This window comes from Sturnus vulgaris, chromosome 31 (assembly GCF_052056855.1).
Source record: "Sturnus vulgaris isolate bStuVul1 chromosome 31, bStuVul1.hap1, whole genome shotgun sequence".
NCBI lineage: Eukaryota > Metazoa > Chordata > Aves > Passeriformes > Sturnidae > Sturnus > Sturnus vulgaris.
In genome coordinates, this window is record NC_142273.1 from 1247639 (window position 1) to 1268169 (window position 20531).

Sequence of the window (20531 nt, forward strand, 5' to 3'; positions counted from 1 at the left end):
CCCCCCGCCCACCCCCATCGTCCAGTTGACCCACGTGAAGCTGCCAGGACTCCTGGTGTGACAGTGAGAACCCAGTGACAGCAGTGACAAAGTGCTGTGACACTGGAGGGCGCTGGGGCACTGGGGGGCACTTGAGATCCCCCGAGGACACCCCCCCATATGCCTCCCCCCCTCCCCGGGCCACTGGGTGCCCATCCTGCCCAGGAGGTGGCCACGAGTAGGGGGTCCCATTTGGGGCTGCCCAGAGCTCCCCGTTCCAGTGCTTCCAGTATCCCCAGGGGCCCCCATTCCCTCCCCCAGTGCCAGGAGACACAGGACCCTTGTCCCTCTTATTGGACATAAAACACAGCGATAGGATAAAACCGGGAGAAATTGATTTTGTTTGTTCAGCTCTGCCTGCTCAGCTCGGGAAGGAGGAGGGTCCCGGTCAGGTCGTTGAGCAGATCCTTGTGGCATTTGCAGCAGTTCTGGGGCTCTCTCAGTGCCTCGGGCACAGGGACCAAATGATCAATTGCTGCATTTCCGCACTGGTTCCCTCGCAGCTGCCCCTGCAGGGAGGGTTTCCAGCCAGCCCTGCTCTGAAAACCATCAAAGGCCCTCGCAGAGCCACTGCTTGGGCTCACCCTGGGTTTTGTGCTTCTTGCAGAACTGAGCAAACCACAGCCACGCCTTTTCCCCCCAGAATTGTCACCTTTGCAGCAGCTCGAGAGCTGCGAGAATCAAAGCCAAGGGGGCGGGGGGAGCCTCAGGTCCTGGCTGCCAGCTGGGGCTGGCCAGAGCAGGGCTGGCCAATGCCCATCCCTGTGCAGTGGGGCTGGGCCATGGCTGGGCCCCACACTTGGATGGCCACTGGCTTCAAGGAGGAGCAGTTTGGGAGCTCCTTCCTGCCTGGGGCTCCATTCCCGAGCTGCTCTTGCCAGCTCAGATCCTGCAGGGGATGAGGGAAAGTGGAGAAGTGTGGAAGAGGATTTCTCCCAAACCCCAATAAAACCATCATGTCCCAATTCATCAGGACAGAAACCCCGTGAGGGGATTGTGGGGAGCAGGAGAGAGAGGGGGAAGCCCCCCAAGAGCTTCTCAAGTGTTTCATGTGCAGGGTCTCATCCATCTCCTGGTTGCCAGCACTGAGGCCCTGCAGGGCTTTTGGGTGTGGGGGTGGCTTTGGGTGTTTTTGGGGTGTCTGTGCCCTCCCTGACTGACACCAGCCCATGTCCATCCCCCTCCCCAGTCAGCCCCGCTGGGGTTTTTCCCCCACAGAATGATCCTGGTGGGCTGTGCAATGGGGCCGAGGTGCTGCACCTGTGAGGGTTCCCAAATGGGGATGGAGGGCTCCCAGATGGGCGGGGGCAGCCAATGAGGGGGTGTAGAGTGGGCGGGTCACACCCCAAATTGGGACACCCCAGAGGTCACAGAGGTCACAGTGCCCCACTGAGGACAGAAGGGGTCGCCAGGGCCCCCCACCCACCCGGGACAGGGGTGTGCAGGATGTGCCCTACCCTGGACAGGGACTTCCTCAGGGAATGTGTCCAGGGACCCTGCCCAGAACCCCCATCCCCCAGGACAGGATCTCCCCTGCTGGGATGTGTCACCACTGGGACAAAATCCACCCAGAACGTGTCACCCCCAGAACAGGATCCCCTCAGGCAGGACCCCCTGGATGTGCCCCCAGGACAGAACCCGCCCCCATGTGACTCTCAGCACAAACGGCCTCTTCCTTCTGCTGCAGGAGAGAGAAAGTGAAAGTGTTGGGGGGGCTCAGCCGGACACCCCCAGCCCCCACAGCCTCCCCATCCCTCCCTGCAGACCCCCCACCCCCTTTTCTCCTTCCCTGGGGTTCCCCCAACCCATTCCCTGCCCAGGTGCTCCCCAGGGTTTCTGAGCCAGGAATTGGGAATAAGGGAGCATGGCACAAAAGTGAGGAAAATGAGGAAAACAGAGAAATAAAGAGAGGAAAAGTCAAGGGCAGGGGAGGGCACAGAAGCAGAGCTACCCAGGACCCCATGTGATGCCTGCCCAGGAAATGAACATCCAATGGAGGCTGCATGGGGCCCTGGGTCACCCCAAAATCAGAGGCACCCAGCGCAGGAGCTGACACCCACGGGCCCACCCAGCAACTGCCCATCCATGGCATCCCCATTCCCCTGGGAATCCAACCATGGAACCCCCATTCCTTGTCCACCCTTCCCTAGGACCCTCTTCCCAGGACTGCCATTCCTCAGGATCTCCATTTCCAAGGATCTCCATCCTGGTAGTTCCAGCCCCTGGGACACCCCTTCCCTTGGGTCCATTATTCCCCCAGGACCCCCATTCCCATGGCACCCCCATCCCTGGGATGCATCCCATGATCACAAATCCCTGAAGGCCACATTGTCCTGGGACCCTCATCCCTGAGTCTGAATCCACCCAACTCTTGGGACCCCCATTCCCATGGGAACCAATCCCTGGCACCCCAATCCCCTGGACACCCATCCTTGGCCCCGTGCATCGCCTCAGTGCCCAAATTCGGTCAACATCCTGTTCCCATCATGTCCCACCATCACCCCCATATCTCACAAGGTCCCCACCCTGCCCCCATCCTGTCCACACCCTGCCACCACCAAGGGCCACCAACACGTGGGGACGAGACGTGACCTCGCTTCCTGTCCCTTCATTGGAAGAGCCGCCACCCAGGGGACAGGTGGCCACAGCAGCGAGTGACAGCCAGTGCCCATGGCCGGGGACAGCGGGATGGCCGGGAAGGTGGCGCTGCTCCTGTGGGGTGAGTGCCCCGGGCACGGGCCTGACGGCCCGGGGATGGGCCCCGGTGAGGCAGAGAGCGGTGGGGAGGGGGCACAGGGGGGCTGCGGGGTCCCCTGAGGACCCCAAGGCCAGCAGAGCCAATCTATGAGGTGACCGGGGTAATGGGGTGGCCCTGGGGACAGGAGAGGGGGACAAGAACGTGGAGACAATAATGGTGGGACAGGGATTTAGGGAGGCATTATGGGGCTGATGGACATGACCTGTGCCAGCAGGACGTGCCCATGGCATCCCCAATTCCAGGCTGTCCACACTGCCCCCGTGTCCTGCTGGAGCATGGGGTGCATTCAGCGTCCCTGTCCTTGAGGGACCCATGCCACACAAGCACAGTTTGGGGACAGACACCAAACTCTGTGTCCCCATGCGCCTGTCCCCACATTGCTATCCCCAGCCAGCCCTGTCCCTTCTCCCTTCCAGCCCAGACCCTCGGCCTCGCTGGTGAGTCCTCGGGGGATGCCATGTCCCTGCCCCGCTGTCCCCAGCCCCGTGGTGGCCCTGCCAGGCTGGTGTCCCCTGTCACCCGCAGGTGCCCAGAGCCCCCAGATCCTCGTGGAGCCCGCCTGGAGGCCGGCGGTGCTGTGGGACCGGGTGACACTGACCTGCCAGGGCTCGGGGACCGCCGGTGACACCACCTGGTACAAGGGCGGGTGGCTCTGGTGGCAAAAGGGACTCAAACGCTTCGTTGTCAACGAGAGTGGCACCTACACGTGTGGCAGACCCGGCAGTGGGCTCAGCCTCCCCGTGAGGGTGTTAAATGGTGAGGGGGGATGTGTGCCCTGGCACCCTTGGGGTCCCCGACAGCTCTGGGTGGGCTCCTTTCCTGGGTCACACCCCCCATGTGCTGAGAGCCTGTCCCCTGCTCACGGGGACATCCCAGAGCATCCCAGTGCGCTGAGACCCCCTCAATGCAAGGGGGGACCCCTGGTGCCTCCCAAGGCCTTTGGGAACCCCCAGACTCCCCAGATGTGACAGGTCCTTCCTGTCCCACAGAGCGTCTTGTGCTGCAGCTGCCGGCACGGGCGCTGCTGGAGGGGGACACGGTGACACTGCGCTGCCGGGGCTGGCACGATGGCACAGTCACTGGAGTACGATTTTACCATGGGGACAGGGATCTGGGGAGGACCCTCTGCGGGACCCAGCTGTCCCTGTCCCCCCTGCAGCTGCACCACAGTGGCCGCTACCGCTGTGGGGGCTGGGTGAACTCTGGGCCATCACCGTGCTGGGAGAAGTCAGCCCCAGTGACAGTGACAGTACATGGTGAATGTGGGAATGGGGACGGGAAACCCCCAAATCCTCCCAGCTTTCACCCACCAGTGCCTGGGTCCCTCAGCCTTCCTTTCATCCCTCCCTGGCTCACCCAGACCTTCCCATGTCCGTCTCGGGTCCCTCCATCTCTGTCCGGGTCCTTCTCCAGGTCCCCCCATTCCTACCTGGCATCCTATACCCCTCCCGAATTCCCAGCTCCATCCTCTACTCTCCCTTCCCTACCCAGCTTGCTTCCACCCCTCCCTGCTTCCCTCCAGTCCCTCCCTGGGCTCCTCCCGCCCTTCTCTGAGCCACCCCACATCCCCCCCGGGGTCTCCTCTGTCCTAGCTCGTGTCCCTCATCCCTGCCTGCCTCAACTCCACCCGTCCCTGGGTTCACTTCTCCCTCAATGGGGTCCACTCCCCATATGTTTCACCCCTCCCATGTCCCCAATCCCTCCTGTGTCCCCTCGCAGGGGTCCCGCCCTCGGGGGTGTCGCTGTCGGTGCAGACCCCCGGGGCACAGGTGGCACTGGGGGACTGCCTGGTGCTGAGCTGTGCGGTGGCCATGGGGACAGGTCCCCTGTTCTTCTCCTGGCACCGGGGGGGTTCGGGGACACCACTGGGCACTGGCTCCAACGTGGAGGTGTGGCACGCTGGGGACAATGACAGTGGCCACTACCACTGGAGACAACATGGCCAAGAGTGTCCCCCTGAATGTCACCATCCTGGGTGAGCAGGACCCTCGGGCTGGGAGTGACCTCATCCACAGCATTCACATCCCACCCATCCCACCCTTATTCCCCCCTCGGGGTCCTCTCCCCTAGTGGGTGCCAGCCCCTCCCCCGGCCTCAGTCCTGTCTGTGTCCCCGCAGTGCCCGTGGCCAATGCCACCATCACCCCCGGTCCCCCGGCACTCCAGGTGCGCCCAGGTGACCCCGTGACCCTGAGCTGCTCCGTGCAGGTGGGCTCAGCCCCTGTCACCTTCACCTGGCTGCGTGACGGGCACGAGGTGGCCCGGGGTCCCCTCCTGGAGCTTGGGGCCGTCGATGTGGGACATTCGGGCACCTACCAGTGCGTGGCCACCAACCAGCTGGGACAGGACGGGCACCACGTGTTCCGGGCACTCAGCCCAGAGCTGGCCCTGGAGGTGACACCACAGGGACACTGGATCACAGGTGGGGTCACACGGGCTCACTGGGATTGCAGGAGCCCTGCAGTGACAGGTGACCCTGATGTGTCCCTTCTGTCCCCAGCAGTGGCCGCAGGCCTTGGCGGGTCCCTCCTCTTCCTGCTCCTGCTCCTTGCTGGGGCTGTGGGCTGGCACCGGTGCCACAACAGGGGTGGGTGACAATGGGGACAATGGGGACCCCCGGGGCTGGGGGGACACCTAAATGTGGGGGTGATGGGGCGGCACCCAGAGCTCCTGACTTGGGCAGTGCTGAGAGCTCATGACCTTTACTCAGGGTCCGGAAGGATTTGGGGTCATGTTGGTGGGACTTGCAGGGTTTTTGGGGGTTCTTTCAGTGATCCCAGGGGAATTTGGAAAGTCCCCCTTCATGTCAGGCTTGAGCTTCTAGAGCTCAGGGTGTGCAGAGCACTGGGGTGGTTCAGGGGTTCTGGGGACCTCCAGGGATGCTCAGGGGTCCTGGGGAAAACTGAGGGTGCAGTGGGGTTTGATGATTCCTGAGAGGGGTCGGGGCCATGGGGACCCCACAGTTACCCCTCCCCTCTTTCCTTTGCAGCTGCCAGGAAGCAGCAGGAAAGGTGAGTGGGGGGCTCAAACCACACTCTCCCCTTTCACCCCAACCCCCAAGACCTCCCATCCCCCCCACACATCCCCTTGATTCCCTCAGGGCCCCCCCGGAGCCCCCGGCCCCCCCAGAGGAGGGGGAGGTGCTGTACACCCACGTCGTGATCACCAAGCAGACGGGGGGTGAGTCCGGGCTGGGACACAGGGACACGTCACCCATGGGTGTCCCTGTGCCCAGATGCCACAGCCAGTGTCTCTCGCAGTGTCCCCCTGTGCCACCACACTCCAGGATCCCCAGGTGACCTACACAGAGCTGGCAGCAACCCATGGGCGACCTCGGGAATGTGGGGACATCTCCGGGAATGTGCTGTGACACTCGGGGCATGGCTGGGAACTGGGGGAACTGGGGACACTGGGGAAACTGGGGGACCCCACCCATGGGCAACCACCCGTGTGTGTCCCCCCTACGGCTCCCGTGGGTGCCCAACATTCACGGCTAGGTGGGCACAAGTGAGGGGTCACCAGGGCACCCAGAGCTCCCCATGGCCTCTGAACCCCCAAGGGCCTCCCCACCCCCCTTCCACTGCCCCCCGTGCCTCCCCATTCCACATCCAAGTGCTCCCAGTACCCTCAGAGATTTCCCCATTCCCTCCCCACCGTGCTCCCAGTACCCCCAAGAGCTCCCTGTTTCCCCTCCCTCTGCCTCTCCATTGCTCCCAGTAGATCCAGGTGGTTCCCATTCTCTCTCCCAGTTCCCCTGTACTCCCACTGCCTCTGCAATGCCCCTCTCAGCACTCCCAGTACACCCACGGCTCCTCATCCCTCCTCCCAGTGCCCGGGGAACACAGGACTCGTTTCCCTCTTTTTGGCACCAAAATGCAGCTTTTTGGTTCAACTGGCAGAGATGGTGTTTCTTTGTTCAGCTCTGTGGCGCTTTAGGAATGGGATTCTCCAATTTTGGGCTGCCACTAAAAAACAGAGCTCTGGATTCCCTTCTGCCCTGTCTCAAACCCCTCCTGTGCCGTGTTCCCCACACCATGAGGTCACAAAGGCCCTGGGGGGGTTCCGCAGCCTCCCCCTTTCCCAGGGCACTGGGGATCAGGCCATGGCACAGGGTGGGGTGTCAGGGACAGGAAAAGTTGGAAGTCTCGAGACATTTTGGGACACCTGTGTGTGACAGGGATGGGTCAGGCCTTGCTGTTGGTGACACAGGGCCCCATGTGTCAGTCAGTCTGTCAGCCATGGCACTCTGGGGACAGAGTGACGCTCTGCCAAACCCAGCTCCTGAGGGGCCGAGGGACCAGGAGTCCCACCTTGGCAGAAGGATCTTGGTGGCCCAAGGGCTTCAAAGGCAGAGCATGAGGTGGCCCAGTGTCTGAGCCTGTCTCTTCTTGGAGTGTCTGCCCCATCCACGCTGGATCCCAGGAGCTGGAAACTGTCTTGGTTTAAAAGAGAAACGTCTGCCAAGGAAAGCAGGAACCTTCCTGGAATGGAAATAGGAGCCGTCCCTCCAAATTGTTATAACTGTGAAAATTATGGGGCTTGCAGGCAAAAATGTAAGAAAAGGAATAACAGCTCATTGCTGGGAAATTTATAGAACAGAACAGAACAAAGAGCAACACAAGAACAGAAATTTCCAACCCACTCAGGGCTGTTTGTTCATCCTTGGTGCAGTTCTGGCCACGGCCAGCAGGGGGCGGTGCAGGGAGCAATCCCGGCCAGCAAGGGGCGCTGCAGGGAGCAATCCCTGCCAGCAGGGGGCGCTGCAGGGAGCAATCCCGGCCAGCAGGGGGCGCCCCGGTGCCGCTCGAACCCCTCAGGGGCCATGGCGGCCTCGGGCGGGAGGGACCAGGGGAAATCGCTCCTTTTGCAAACTCACGCTTTGCACCAATCGCTCCCGGCACCAGCACCGGCAGCGCCCGGGCAGAAGAGACCAAGGCAGCAGCTTGGATCCCAGTGCCCAGGGGCAGCGGAGCAGTGTCCCGGGGCCAGGCACACACCCTGCGCAACACCCGCCACCGCTCTCCCTGATCCCCAACGCAAGGAAGGCACCACCCAACCCCAGGCAGCTCTCAGCTCCACAACAGCACCTCTCGGGCCTTTCCAGCACAACTCCTGAAAACCCTCAGCCTTTCACTGCCTTTTCCTCCTCCAGCCCTGGCACAGCAGCTTTGGGAATGCTGAATTCCCCTGGGATGCTGAGGAAAGCAGGTGCTCCTTGCTGACACTGCCAGGGCTCCTCAGGGGCTCCACAGCTCGTTTGGAGCTGCTGCTCTTCCTGGGCCACTGCTGGTCCCGATACAGCAGCCCCAGGAGAGGGAGGTGGAGCAGACTCTTAACGAGCTGTTGGAATTTGGGCCGGGGGTCCTGAAGTTCAGCTCTGCTGCTAAACCATCCCTGTGCACAAACACTCGGCTCTGCTGCCTCTCCCAGGGATTTTGGGCTACTGTGGCAGCACTGGACACATTTAGGGGATGACAGGTCCCAGCTCTGCCAACAAGAATTTTTTTGGTTGCCGGCAAGGTTTGGTGGAGTTTGTCACCTTGGCCACTGCACAGGGATGGGCATTGGCCAGCCCTGCTCTGGCCAGCCCCAGCTGGCAGCCAGGACCTGAGGCTCCCCCCGCCCCCTTGGCTTTGATTCTCGCAGCTCTCGAGCTGCTGCTAAGGTGAGAATTCTAAGGGGGAAAAAGGCGTGGCTGTGGTTTGCTCAGCTCTGCAAGAAGCACAAAACCCAGGGTGAGCCCAAGCAGTGGCTCTGCGAGGGCCTTTGATGGTTTTCAGAGCAGGGCTGGCTGGAAACCCCCCCTGCAGGGGCAGCTGCGAGGGAACCAGTGCGGAAATGCAGCAATTGATCATTTGGTCCCTGTGCCCAAGCACTGAGAGAGCCCCAGAACTGCTGCAAATGCCACAAGGATCTGCTCAGCGACCTAACCAGGACCCTCCTCCTTCCCGAGCTGAGCAGGCAGAGCTGAACAAACCAAAACCATTTCTGCCGCTGGTTCGGGGGGACACCCCTGGCTGATTCCGGGGGGCTCTGGGTCTGTGCCTCCCCCTCCCCCTGGGCTTTTTCCTCTCTTCATTTTCCATTTCCTTCCTTTAATTCCTCAATTTCACATCTCCCCCGATTTCGTGCCTTGATGATCCTGGGGGCTCCTGAGCAGGGAACGGGTTGGGGGAACCCCAGGGTTGGAATACGGGGGCTGCAGGGGATGGGGATGCCCGGCTGTGTCCCCCCAACACTTTCACCTTCTCTGAAAAGAGGAAACTTCTTTCACTTTGATTCTCCCGTGAGAGTCAAACGGGGGCTCGTTCTGTCCTGGGGATGGCACATCCAGTGGTGACACATCCAGGGCTGACACATCCACGGGTGAGAAATCCCGGGGTGACACATCCTGGGGTTCCTCTCCCCGTTCTCTTGGGTCTCCCTGTCCTGGAGCTGACACATCTTCGGGTCCTGTCCCCGTTCTCTGGGGTCTCCCTGTCCTCGGGGTGACACATCCTGGGGTTCCTGTCCTGGGGACGAGCCGGAAAAGCTCGAGCAGCGGCTCTGCCCCGCGGCCGTGCCGGGGCTGGCGGAGGTGACCCCGGCTGGATGGCCACAGTGGCCTCGGACACGCCGTCGCAGCCACCCTCTGTCCCCGCAGCCCGCGACAGTCCCGGCCCTGGCAGCCGCGATCGCGACAGTGCCCCGAGCTCGGGACTCCGCTCCCGCAGCGCCGGGGGCTCCTCCCCGGGCTCCCGGGACCCCTCCGCCCTCCCGGCACCTCCCTCCCGGCGCCCCGGGGCCGCGCCCGGCGGAGGCTCCGCAGCAGCTCCGGGGCTCAGACGCCGCTCGGGGAGCGCCGAATGCGGGGCTTTGGGCACCGGCGGGCACGGGGCAGGGCTGGAGCTGGCCCGGCCTTGGGGGTGATTTGGGGCCACCCCCGGCTCCGTGCCGGGGCTTTCGGGGCGCTCGGGGCTCCAGATCGGCCCAGGGGCTCGGCAGCTGCGGGATCGGTGCCCGCGGCCATCCCGAGGTCCCCGAGCCCTTGACCGGTGTCACCGAGAGGGGACAAACAGCGAGCGGCAGCTCCTTCCCCTCTGCGGGGGCAGCTGCGAGGGAACCAGTGCGGAAATGCAGCAATTGACCATTTGGTCCCTGTGCCCGAGGCACTGAGAGAGCCCCAGAACTGCTGCAAATGCCACAAGGATCTGCTCAACGACCTGACCGGGACCCTCCTCCTTCCTGAGCTGAGCAGGCAGAGCTGAATAAACCAAAACCATTTCTGCCGCTTTAATCCAAAAGCTGCGTTTGTGTCCAATAAGAGGGACAAGTGTCCTGTGCCCCCTGGCACTGGGGGAGGAAATGGGGAGCACTGGGGGGGTACTGGGAGCACTGGGAGCACTGGAACGGGGAGCTCTGGGCAGCCCCACATGGGACCCCCCAGTCGTGGCCACCTCCCGGGCACGGTGGGCAACCACAGGAGCCGAGGGGGTGGGGAAAAGGGGTGTGCCCTCGGTTAGGGAACTCCATTGTCCCCAGTGTCCCCAGTGTCCCCAGTCTCCCCAGTGTCCCCAGTGTCCCCAGTGTCCCCAGTGTCCCCAGTGTCACTGCTCGTTCTCGTAGCTGTCCCTGCGGTGCCGCTGTCGCCCGTGGGGTCCCGGCAGCTCCTCGTGGTCCCCTGGGGCTGTGGAGTGTCCTGAGTGAGGCTCCGGGGTTGGGGACCTGGGTGGGGGTGACACCCGTGGGTGACGTGTCCCTGTGCCCCCCTGTACTCACCCCCTGCCCTCTCAGTGCCCACGATGTGCGGGTCCAGCACCGCCCCCTCCTCCGGGGGGGCCGAGGGCTCCTGGGGAGGCCTGCGGGGAAAAGGGGGGGTCTGTCGGGGTGCGGGGCTTCCTGCGCTGAGGGTAAAATGGGGGGTCAGACCTGGAGCCCCCCACTCACCTTTCCTGCTCCTTCCTGAGGGCTGCAAAGGAAAGGGGGGAGGGGTGACTGTGGGGACCTCAGGGCCCTTGAACACCCTCGGGACCCCTGACTGCCCCCTGAGCCCCCAAACTCCCCAAAACCCCTGACAGAACCCCCAACATCCCTGCACGACCCTCCAGGACATCCCCAAATCCCCCAGGAGCCCCAGCTGAGGTGTCTGGGGGCTCAGCTTCACCCAAGTCAGGAGCTGTTGCTGACACCCAATGGCCCCCCCACTCTGGTGACTTCACCCCAATTCCTGGGACCCCCATGTCCCCCCATTGTCACCCACCCCGGCGGTGCCACCAGCGACAGCCCCCGATGACAGCCAGGAGCAGGAGCAGGTACAGGAGGGTCCTGCCGACATTCACAGCCACTGCCGGGGACAGAGGGGGACACACCGGGGTCACCCTGAGCCCCGGGGGTCCTGAACAGCCCGGTGAGCCCGTGTGACCCCACCTGTGATCCAGTGTCCCTGTGGTGTCACCTCCAGGGCCAACTCTGGGCTGAGTGCCCGGAACACGCGGTGCCCGTCCTGTCCCAGCTGGTTGGTGGCCACGCACTGGTAGGTGCCCGAATGTCCCACATCGACGGCCCCAAGCTCCAGGAGGGGACCCCGGGCCACCTCGTGCCCGTCACGCAGTCAGGTGAAGGTGACAGGGGCTGAGCCCACCTGCACGGAGCAGCGCAGGGTCACGGGGTCACCTGGGCGCACCTGGAGTGCCGGGGGACCGGGGGTGATGGTGGCATTGGCCACGGGCACTGCGGGGACACAGACACGGCTGAGGCCGGGGGGAGGGGCTGGCACCCGGTATGGGGGGAGGGGGGGACGGGAGAGATGGTTTTGATGGGGAAATGTGGTGGGTGGGGACACTCCATGGAGGGGTGAAGGAACACAGAGAGCGATGAGGAGACACAGGGCAGAGGCGGGGGACACAGGAGAGATTTCTGGGGGTCAGGGATGTAGCCAGGTGGGGGTCCCGTGGGGGCTGTGGGGGCTCCCCGTGCCCATCCCCGCACTCACTGCGCACCGTGACGCCGAGCCGGGCGCTGCTCTTCCACACGGCCCCCCCCTCGGAGCGCACCTCGCAGCTGTAATTCCCCGAGTGGGAGACCCCCACGGCGGGCACCAGGAGCTGCGGGGACCCCTGCGGGCCCCCCACCAACTGCCCGTGCCGGTAGAAGCGGTACAGGAGGGGGGCTGGGGGCCGCAGGGAGCAGGGGGTGCTGAGGCAGCTGAGATTGAGGGGGGACCCCTCGGGGAGCTCGGGGGGACCCTCCAGCAGCGGCACCGAGAAGAGCTCTGGGAAGGAGATGGGGGTGGGGACTGTGACTCTGAGTCCACTGAGAAGAGGCTTTGGGGGTGTCAGGATATTGGAGTTGCAGCCGTGGGGTGCTCACCGTGCACTGTCACTGTCACCGGTGCTGAATGTGTCGCTCCTGAACCCACCCAGCCCTCTCAGAGGTAGCGGCCGCTGTTCTGAAGCCACAGGGGGACAGGGACAGCTCGGTCCCACGATGCTGCCGCCACAGACGCTCCCCATCGCGGTAGAAGCGCACTGCAGGGACTGGCTCCTTCTACCAGCCCCGACAGCGCAGTGTCACCGTGTCCCCCTCCAGCAGCGCCCGTGCTGGCACCTGCAGCACCAGCTGCTCTGTGGGACAGGAGGGTCCCGTCACACTGAGGGTCCCGAGACAGCTCCAAAGTGGGTGCCCATGGCAGCGGGGACATCTGGCTGGAGTGTCCACTGCGAGGGAGGGTCCCAGGGACACCAGGAGCAGCCCCGTGGCACAGCTGCCCCCACGGGAGTCCCACCACACTGGGATGCACTGGGATGCACTGGGATGTCCCTGTGTCCACGGAACAGGCTCTGGCCACACGAGGGCTGTGAGGCCACCCACGGAGTGGAGCCCACGCAGACCTATCAGGGAGCCACCCTGAGCATTTCAGATCCCCCTCACCATCTGACACCATCACTGGGGTCTGAGCCCACTGCCGGGTCTCTGACACTGCTAGGTGCCACTCTCGGTGACAAGGAAGTGGTCCCGTGGCTCCAGTCCCCATCTCTGCCCGTCCTTGTACCAGGTGGTGTCACCGGCGGTCCCCGAGCCCTGGCAGGTCAGTGTCACCCGGTCCCACAGCACCGCCGGCCTCCAGGGGGGCTGCACGAGGAGCTGGGGGGTCTGGGCACCTGTGGGTGACAGGGGACACCAGCCTGCCAGGGCCACCACGGGGCTGGGGACATGGCATCCCCGGAGGGTCTGGGCTGGAAGGGAGAAGGGACAGGACTGGCTGTGGAACCAGGTGTGGTCTTTGTCCCCAAACTGTCTGTCTTAGGTTGCAATACAGGATGTAACCAAAAGTATGCATTCTATCACCATCTGATAAAATCAGCTGAGGTAGTATCCTTATGTCTCTGGGAGATAATCTTTGCTAAGAGGCCATCTCATAAAACCCAGTAGAACCGTCATCTTTTTCTTTTCCACAACTCATTCTTTTTCCAAAAAATATTGTCTGTTAATGGGCCATTGGGTCCCACTGTATGACTGATCAAATTACATCATCCCACTGGGAGATGATCCAGCCAGTGGCAGGAGCCAAGCCTTTCCTACCTAGATACAAACTGAGATTTGGAACACCAAGGCAGCCTTCTTCCACTGGAACCCAGAGGAGAAACCAGTCCTTTCCACATCATCACTGGACCTTTGGAGGAAAACTGCACCTTCTACAGGACCACTGCTTCAACTGAGCCACATCTGTCATCCAGCAGGGCTGCAGCCACCATTTAATAGGACTGCTACCAACAGCCTGACTGACGGGGTGTCAGAGTTATATTCTGACTGTCAGTGTTTTGGGTTTGTTCTCTGTAATACTGTATTTCTATTTTAATTTTCCTAGTAAAGAACTGTTATTCCTATTCCCATATCTTTGCATGAGAGCACCTTAATTTCAAAATTATAATAATTTGGAGGGAGGGGATTTACATTCTCTGTTTTAAAAAAAGAGGCTCCTGCCTTTCTTGGCAGACACCTGTCTTTCAAACCAAGACACCGTCCCCACAGGAACACTGGTGTAGCACACAGGTTTTGAAGAACAGGTCACCTCGGACACCCTGGCCTGAGGCAGGGCATGGGGACACTGTGGACACCCCATGTGTGCACAGGTCACCTCCCCCAGCCCTACAGCACCTGTCCCCATGGCCACATCCCCATGGCCCTGTGCCCGTGATCCCATTCCCATGGCCCCTGTCCCCATGGCCCATCTGCATGGGACGTGGCCCTTGTCCCTGGCCCTGCATCCCTGTCTCCCTGTCCCTGTCCCTACAGCTGCCCCAGCCCCAAGGTTCCTTTTGACACGTCCTTATCCCCACATCTCTATTCCCCTGTTCCCATCCCCACATCCCAGTTCCCCTCTTCCTGTCCCCAGGGCCACCCCACGACTCTGCTCACACTGGGGTCCATGCCCATGCCCTGGCTCTGCTGGCCTTGGGGACCTCAGGGGACCCCGCAGCCCCCCTGTGCCCCCTCCCCACCGCTCTCTGCCTCACCGGGGCCCATCCCCGGGCCGTCAGGCCCGTGCCCGGGGCACTCACCCCACAGGAGCAGCGCCACCTTCCCGGCCATCCTGCTGTCCCCGGCCATGGGCACGGGCTGTCACTCGCTGCTGTGGCCACGTGTCCCCTGGCTGGCGGCTCTTCCCATGAAGGGACAGGAAGCGAGGTCACGTCTCGTCCCCACGTGTAGGTGGCCCTTGTTGGGGTCAGGGTGAGGGAAAGGTGGAGACAGGAAAGGAGCAGGGGACAGGCTGGGGACATGATGGGATAGTCTGGCAACATGGTGGGGGATGGAGTTCCCAGGAGTTGGGGGCTCAGGGCATGTGGGGAACCAAGGATGGGTGTCCAGGACAGTGGGGGTCCAGGGGAATTGAGAGCTCCATGCCAGCAGGGATTCAGGGATGGGGGTCCTCTGGGAACATGGTGCCCAGGGATTTGTGATCATGCCATGTGGGTCCCAGGGTAGGGAGTGCAGGGGGGAAAAAGGCACCCTCAGGAATGGGGGTTCTGGGGTAGAAGCATCCCATGGGATGGGATCAAGGCAATGGTGGTGCTGGGCAATGGGAGTGCTGAGATGGGGGTCCCCAGGGAGGAGCGACCATGGGAATGGGGATGCCAGGGATGCCAGGGTTGGGCTCCCAGGGGAATGGGGGTGCCATAGTTGGGTTCCCAGGGAAATGAGGATCCCAGCAATGGGCAGTGGCTGGGTGGGCAGCAAGGTCACAGCTCTTTCATGGGGTGTCTCAGATTTTGAGGGGACTCAGAACCCAGCATAGCTCCCACAGGGTGCTCATGGCCAGGAGGGAACCCCAGGCTTTTCATGGGAGGCTGTGGCTCTCTGCCTCACACACCCCTGGGCTTTTTCCCATCCCCTCATTTCGTGGCTCAGCCATCCCAGGGAAAACCGGAGCAGAAAACAGGTGGGGGATCCCAGGAAGGGGAAAAGAGGGCTGGGGGGTGCAGGCAGAGACTGGGGGGCTGTGAGGGTTGGGGCTCTCTGGCTGTGTTCCCCCAATATATTAATTTTCTCTTTCCTGAGCAGAAGGAAGAGGCCGTTTATGCTGAGGCCAGGACATGGATTCTGTCCTGGGAGGGCACATCCAGAGAGGGATCCTGCCCTGACAGAAAAGGGCTCCTCTGGGGTGGATGCCTGGGTCTTGTCCCAGGGTCTTGTCCCAGGGAGGTCCTAGTTCTGGGGGTGGCAGCTGCTCTTGCAGGCACAGATCCTGCAGGGAAGGAGCAAGAATGGAGAAGTCTGGAATCCCCCAGAGCCACCATCCCCCAGGACAGCATCATTTCCTTCTGCTTCAGGAGAGAGAAAATGAAAGTGTTGGGGGACAAAGCTGGACACCCCCATCCCCCAGAGCCCTCAACCCCTCCCTGCAGACCCCCTACCCCCTTTTGTCCCAGTCTGGGGTTTCCCCAACCCATTTCCTGCTGAGGTGCCCTCCAAGATCATCAAGTCACGAACTGGAGGGTTGTGAAATTGAGGAATTAAAATAAGGAAATTCAATTGAAGACAGGAAAAAGCCCCTGAGTGGTGGGAGGGGCACCTGGGTGGTAAGGAGGCACAGACCCAGAGACCCATGGAATCCACCGTTGGGGTTTAGGTGACCCCCCAAACCAGGGGCACCCCGGGAGACAGCACTGGGCTTGGGTCACCCCAAACTCTGAGGCATCCAGGGAAGGAACTGTGACCCACGGGCCTGCCCAGCAACTGCCCATCCCTGGCACTTCCATTCCCCTGGCACTCCAATCAAGGGACCCCCTTCATTATGTCCTTTCTCCCTGGGACCCCATCCCAGGACTGCCATTTCCCAGGATCTCCATGGCCCAGGACCCCCCGTTCCCAAGGAACCCTCTCCCCAAAATTCCATCCCCTACAAGCCCCCTTCCTGCAGAACCTTGATTATCCCAGGACCCTCCATTTCACTGGGGCCCCCTCATTCTCCCATCACCATCATCCCTCGGACCCCCATCCATGACCCCAAATCCCTGGAGCCCAAATTCCCCTGGGACTCTGATCCCTGAGTCTCCCTGGCCCTGGTGACACCCCCTCCTCAGGACCCCCATTCCCCTAGACACCCATTCCTGGCTCCCCACTCCCTCTGAGCCCTCCTGGGAACTCCATCTCCCACCTTGTGCCACCCAGCCTTGTCCCCATTCTGCCCACAGCCTGTCCCCATCTTGTGGCCACCCTGCCCCCACCACAGGCCACCTACACAATGAGATGAGACGTGACCTCGCTTCCTTCCCCTTCATGAGAGGAGCCGCCAGCCAGGGGACAGGTGGCCACAGCAGCGAGTGACAGCCAGTGCCCATGGCCGGGGACAGCGGGATGGCCGGGAAGGTGGCGCTGCTCCTGTGGGGTGAGTGCCCCGGGCACGGGCCTGACGGCCCGGGGATGGGCCCCGGTGAGGCAGAGAGCGGTGGGGAGGGGGCACAGGGGGGCTGCGGGGTCCCCTGAGGACCCCAAGGCCAGCAGAGCCAATCTATGAGGTGACCGGGGTAATGGGGTGGCCCTGGGGACAGGAGAGGGGGACAAGAACGTGGAGACAATAATGGTGGGACCGGGATTTAGCGAGGCATTATGGGGCTGATGGACATGACCTGTGCCAGCAGGACGTGCCCATGGCATCCCCAATTCCAGGCTGTCCACACTGCCCTCGTGTCCTGCTGGAGCATGGGGTGCATTCAGCGTCCCTGTCCTTGAGGGACCCATGCCACACAAGCACAGTTTGGGGACAGACACCAAACTCTCTGTCCCCGTGCGCCTGTCCCCACATTGCTATCCCCAGCCAGCCCTGTCCCTTGTCCCTTCCAGCCCTGACCCTCGGCCTCGCTGGTGAGTCCTCGGGGGATGCCATGTCCCTGCCCCGCTCTCCCCAGCCCCGTGGTGGCCCTGCCAGGCTGGTGTCCCCTGTCACCCGCAGGCGCTCAGAGCCCCCAGCTCCTGGTGGAGCCCCCCTGGAGGCCGGCGGTGCTGTGGGACCGGGTGACACTGACCTGCCAGGGCTCGGGGACCGCCGGTGACACCACCTGGTACAAGGGCGGGTGGCTCTGGTGGCAAAAGGGACCCAAACGCTTCGTTGTCAACGAGAGTGGCACCTACACGTGTGGCAGACCCGGCAGTGGGCTCAGCCTCCCCGTGAGGGTGTTAAATGGTGAGGGGGGATGTGTGCCCTGGCACCCTTGGGGTCCCCGACAGCTCTGGGTGGGCTCCTTTCCTGGGTCACACCCCCCATGTGCTGAGAGCCTGTCCCCTGCTCACGGGGACATCCCAGAGCATCCCAGTGCACTGAGACCCCCTCAATGCAAGGGGGGACCCCTGGTGCCTCCCAAGGCCTTTGGAAACCCCCAGACTCCCCAGATGTGACAGGTCCTTCCTGTCCCACAGAGCGTCTTGTGCTGCAGCTGCCGGCACGGGCGCTGCTGGAGGGGGACACGGTGACACTGCGCTGCCGGGGCTGGCACGATGGCACAGTCACTGGAGTACGATTTTACCATGGGGACAGGGATCTGGGGAGGACCCTCTGCGGGACCCAGCTGTCCCTGTCCCCCCTGCAGCTGCACCACAGTGGCCGCTACCGCTGTGGGGGCTGGGTGAACTCTGGGCCATCACCGTGCTGGGAGAAGTCAGCCCCAGTGACAGTGACAGTACATGGTGAATGTGGGAATGGGGACGGAAAACCCCCAAATCCTCCCAGCTTTCACGCACCAGTGCCTGGGTCCCTCAGCCTTCCTTTCATCCCTCCCTGGCTCACCCAGACCTTCCCATGTCCGTCTCGGGTCCCTCCATCTCTGTCCGGGTCCCTCTCCAGGTTCCCCCATCCCTACCTGGCATCCTATACCCCTCCCGAATTCCCAGCTCCATCCTCTACTCTCCCTTCCCTACCCAGCTTGCTTCCACCCCTCCCTGCTTCCCTCCAGTCCCTCCCTGGGCTCCTCCCGCCCCTCTCTGAGCCACCCCACATCCCCCCCGGGGTCTCCTCTGTCCTATCTCGTGTCCCTCATCCCTGCCTGCCTCAACTCCACCCGTCCCTGGGTTCACTTCTCCCTCAATGGGGTCCACTCCCCATATGTTTCACCCCTCCCATGTCCCCAATTCCTCCTGTGTCCCCTCGCAGGGGTCCCGCCCTCGGGGGTGTCGCTGTCGGTGCAGCCCCCCGGGGCACAGGTGGCACTGGGGGACTGCCTGGTGCTGAGCTGTGCGGTGGCCATGGGGACAGGTCCCCTGTTCTTCTCCTGGCACCGGGGGGGTTCGGGGACACCACTGGGCACTGGCTCCCACGTGGAGGTGTGGCACGTTGGGGACAATGACAGTGGCCACTACCACTGGAGACAACATGGCCAAGAGTGTCCCCCTGAATGTCACCATCCTGGGTGAGCAGGACCCTCGGGCTGGGCGTGACCTCATCCACAGCATTCACATCCCACCCATCCCACCCTTATTCCCCCCTCGGGTCCTCTCCCCTAGTGGGTGCCAGCCCCTCCCCCGGCCTCAGCCCTGTCTGTGTCCCCGCAGTGCCCGTGGCCAATGCCACCATCACCCCCGGTCCCCCGGCACTCCAGGTGCGCCCAGGTGACCCCGTGACCCTGCGCTGCTCGGTGCAGGTGGGCTCAGCCCCTGTCACCTTCACCTGGCTGCGTGACGGGCACGAGGTGGCCCGGGGTCCCCTCCTGGAGCTTGGGGCCGTCGATGTGGGACATTCGGGCACCTACCAGTGCGTGGCCACCAACCAGCTGGGACAGGACGGGCACCGCGTGTTCCGGGCACTCAGCCCAGAGCTGGCCCTGGAGGTGACACCACAGGGAACCACTGGACAGCACCGGAACACAGGTGGGGTCACACGGGTCCTAATTGGGTCTGAGACCCTCGGATCATTGATGACCCAGGTTCACCCCTCGCTCTGTCCCTGCCAGTGACACAAACGGAACAGGGCACAGGAAGGGAACTCCTGAGGTCACTGGGATTGGTAAAAAACCTCTGGGGTGACCCCAGTGACCCCAGTCTGTCCCCCTCTATTTCCTGCAGTGGCTGCAGTGGTTCTTGGGTCCTTGTTGTTCCTAGTCCTGCTCATGGGCATCATTGTGGCCTTTCACTGGTGGATCCACATGCGTGGGTGACAATGGGGGACATGGGTCCAGGAGAGTGGTGGGAAGGCGCTCAGAGAAGGGGGGGTTGGCACCCACAGCCCCTCACTTGGGAGGGGCTGAGCTCCCAGTGACCTTGGCTCAGGGCCCTGGGGTGTGTGGGGAGGTGCTGAAGGGTCGTGCAGGGATGTTGGGGGTCCTATCAGGGCTTTTTGGGGATTTCAGAGAGTGCCCTTCCCTGCCAGGCTTGGGGTTCTGGGAGTTCAGGATGTTAGGGAAGTGGTGTGGTTCAGGGATTCTGAGGTGACCTGAAGGGAACTGAGGTTCTGGTGGCAGTTCAGGATTCCTGAGGGTGGATGGGGAATCAAAGTCACCCCTCCAGTTTTCCTTTGCAGCTGCCAGGAAGCACCAGCAAAGGTGAGTGCAGGCTCCAACCGTGATTTGGGTTTTCCCCAAACCCCCAGGACCTCCCATTCCCTTCCACACACCCCCTTGTTCCCACAGGGCCCCCCCGCTGAAGGATCCTCAGGCGACCTACATGGAGCTACAGGGGCCACATGGGCAACCATGGGATCCCAGTGACATCTATGACAATCTACAACAAAAGTTGTGACACTCTGGGAAGCCAGAGGCACTGGGTGACACGGGGTGCTCCCTCCATGGCTCCTGTGGTTGCCCGTCCTTCCAAGGGAGGTGGTCATGAGTCAGGAGGAGGCTACACAGGGCACCCTGTGCTCCCCATTTCCTCTCCCAGTACCCCCAGGGGCTCCCCCATCCCCTTGCCCGTACCTGCAGGGACTCCCCACCCCCCATCCGAGCGCTCCAAGTACCCTCAGTGACTTCCCCATTCTCTGGCCACAGTGCTCGCAGTACACCCAGGGGTTCCCCATCCCCCCTCCCACACCCCCTGTCCCATCCCGCTCTCAAAGGGGGAGTCGCGAGGATTCTTTCTGATCCATTTCTCAGATGAAAATGAAGCACAAATGCGGCAATATCATATCTGAGAAGTGTTTATTGATAAAGGAGGGGAAGTGTTCTCACCAACGGGCACAGATGAGAGAGCAGAGAGGGAAAAAGCGAGACAGAGAGAGAAACAGAAGACAGGGACAGTGTTACTGCAAGAACCCCAGGTGCTCTGTT

The 20531-nt window shown here is 62.5% G+C and overlaps 1 protein-coding gene across 1 annotated transcript; it reads left to right on the forward strand.

The window, feature by feature from the left end:
• Nucleotides 1-2709: 2709 nt before the first annotated feature.
• Nucleotides 2710-6166, forward strand: LOC148220727 (Fc receptor-like protein 4). Its single transcript, XM_088154788.1, has 9 exons — nucleotides 2710-2758; nucleotides 3214-3234; nucleotides 3323-3553; nucleotides 3787-4053; nucleotides 4916-5218; nucleotides 5300-5383; nucleotides 5786-5807; nucleotides 5897-5976; nucleotides 6057-6166. The coding sequence occupies exons 1-9, from the start codon at nucleotides 2710-2712 to the stop codon at nucleotides 6164-6166; spliced, it is 1167 nt and encodes a 388-aa protein (XP_088010914.1).
• Nucleotides 6167-20531: the final 14365 nt, after the last annotated feature.

What these genes read in the sequence shown, in the direction of transcription:
- LOC148220727 (XM_088154788.1), top strand. Translation starts at nt 2,710, where the DNA reads ATGGCCGGGGACAGCGGGATGGCCGGGAAGGTGGCGCTGCTCCTGTGG. An exon ending in GGTGGCGCTGCTCCTGTGGG is followed by an intron (nt 2,759 to 3,213) that starts GTGAGTGCCCCG and finishes TCTCCCTTCCAG; the next exon opens with CCCAGACCCTCGGCCTCGCT. An exon ending in GATCACCAAGCAGACGGGGG is followed by an intron (nt 5,977 to 6,056) that starts GTGAGTCCGGGC and finishes TGTCTCTCGCAG; the next exon opens with TGTCCCCCTGTGCCACCACA.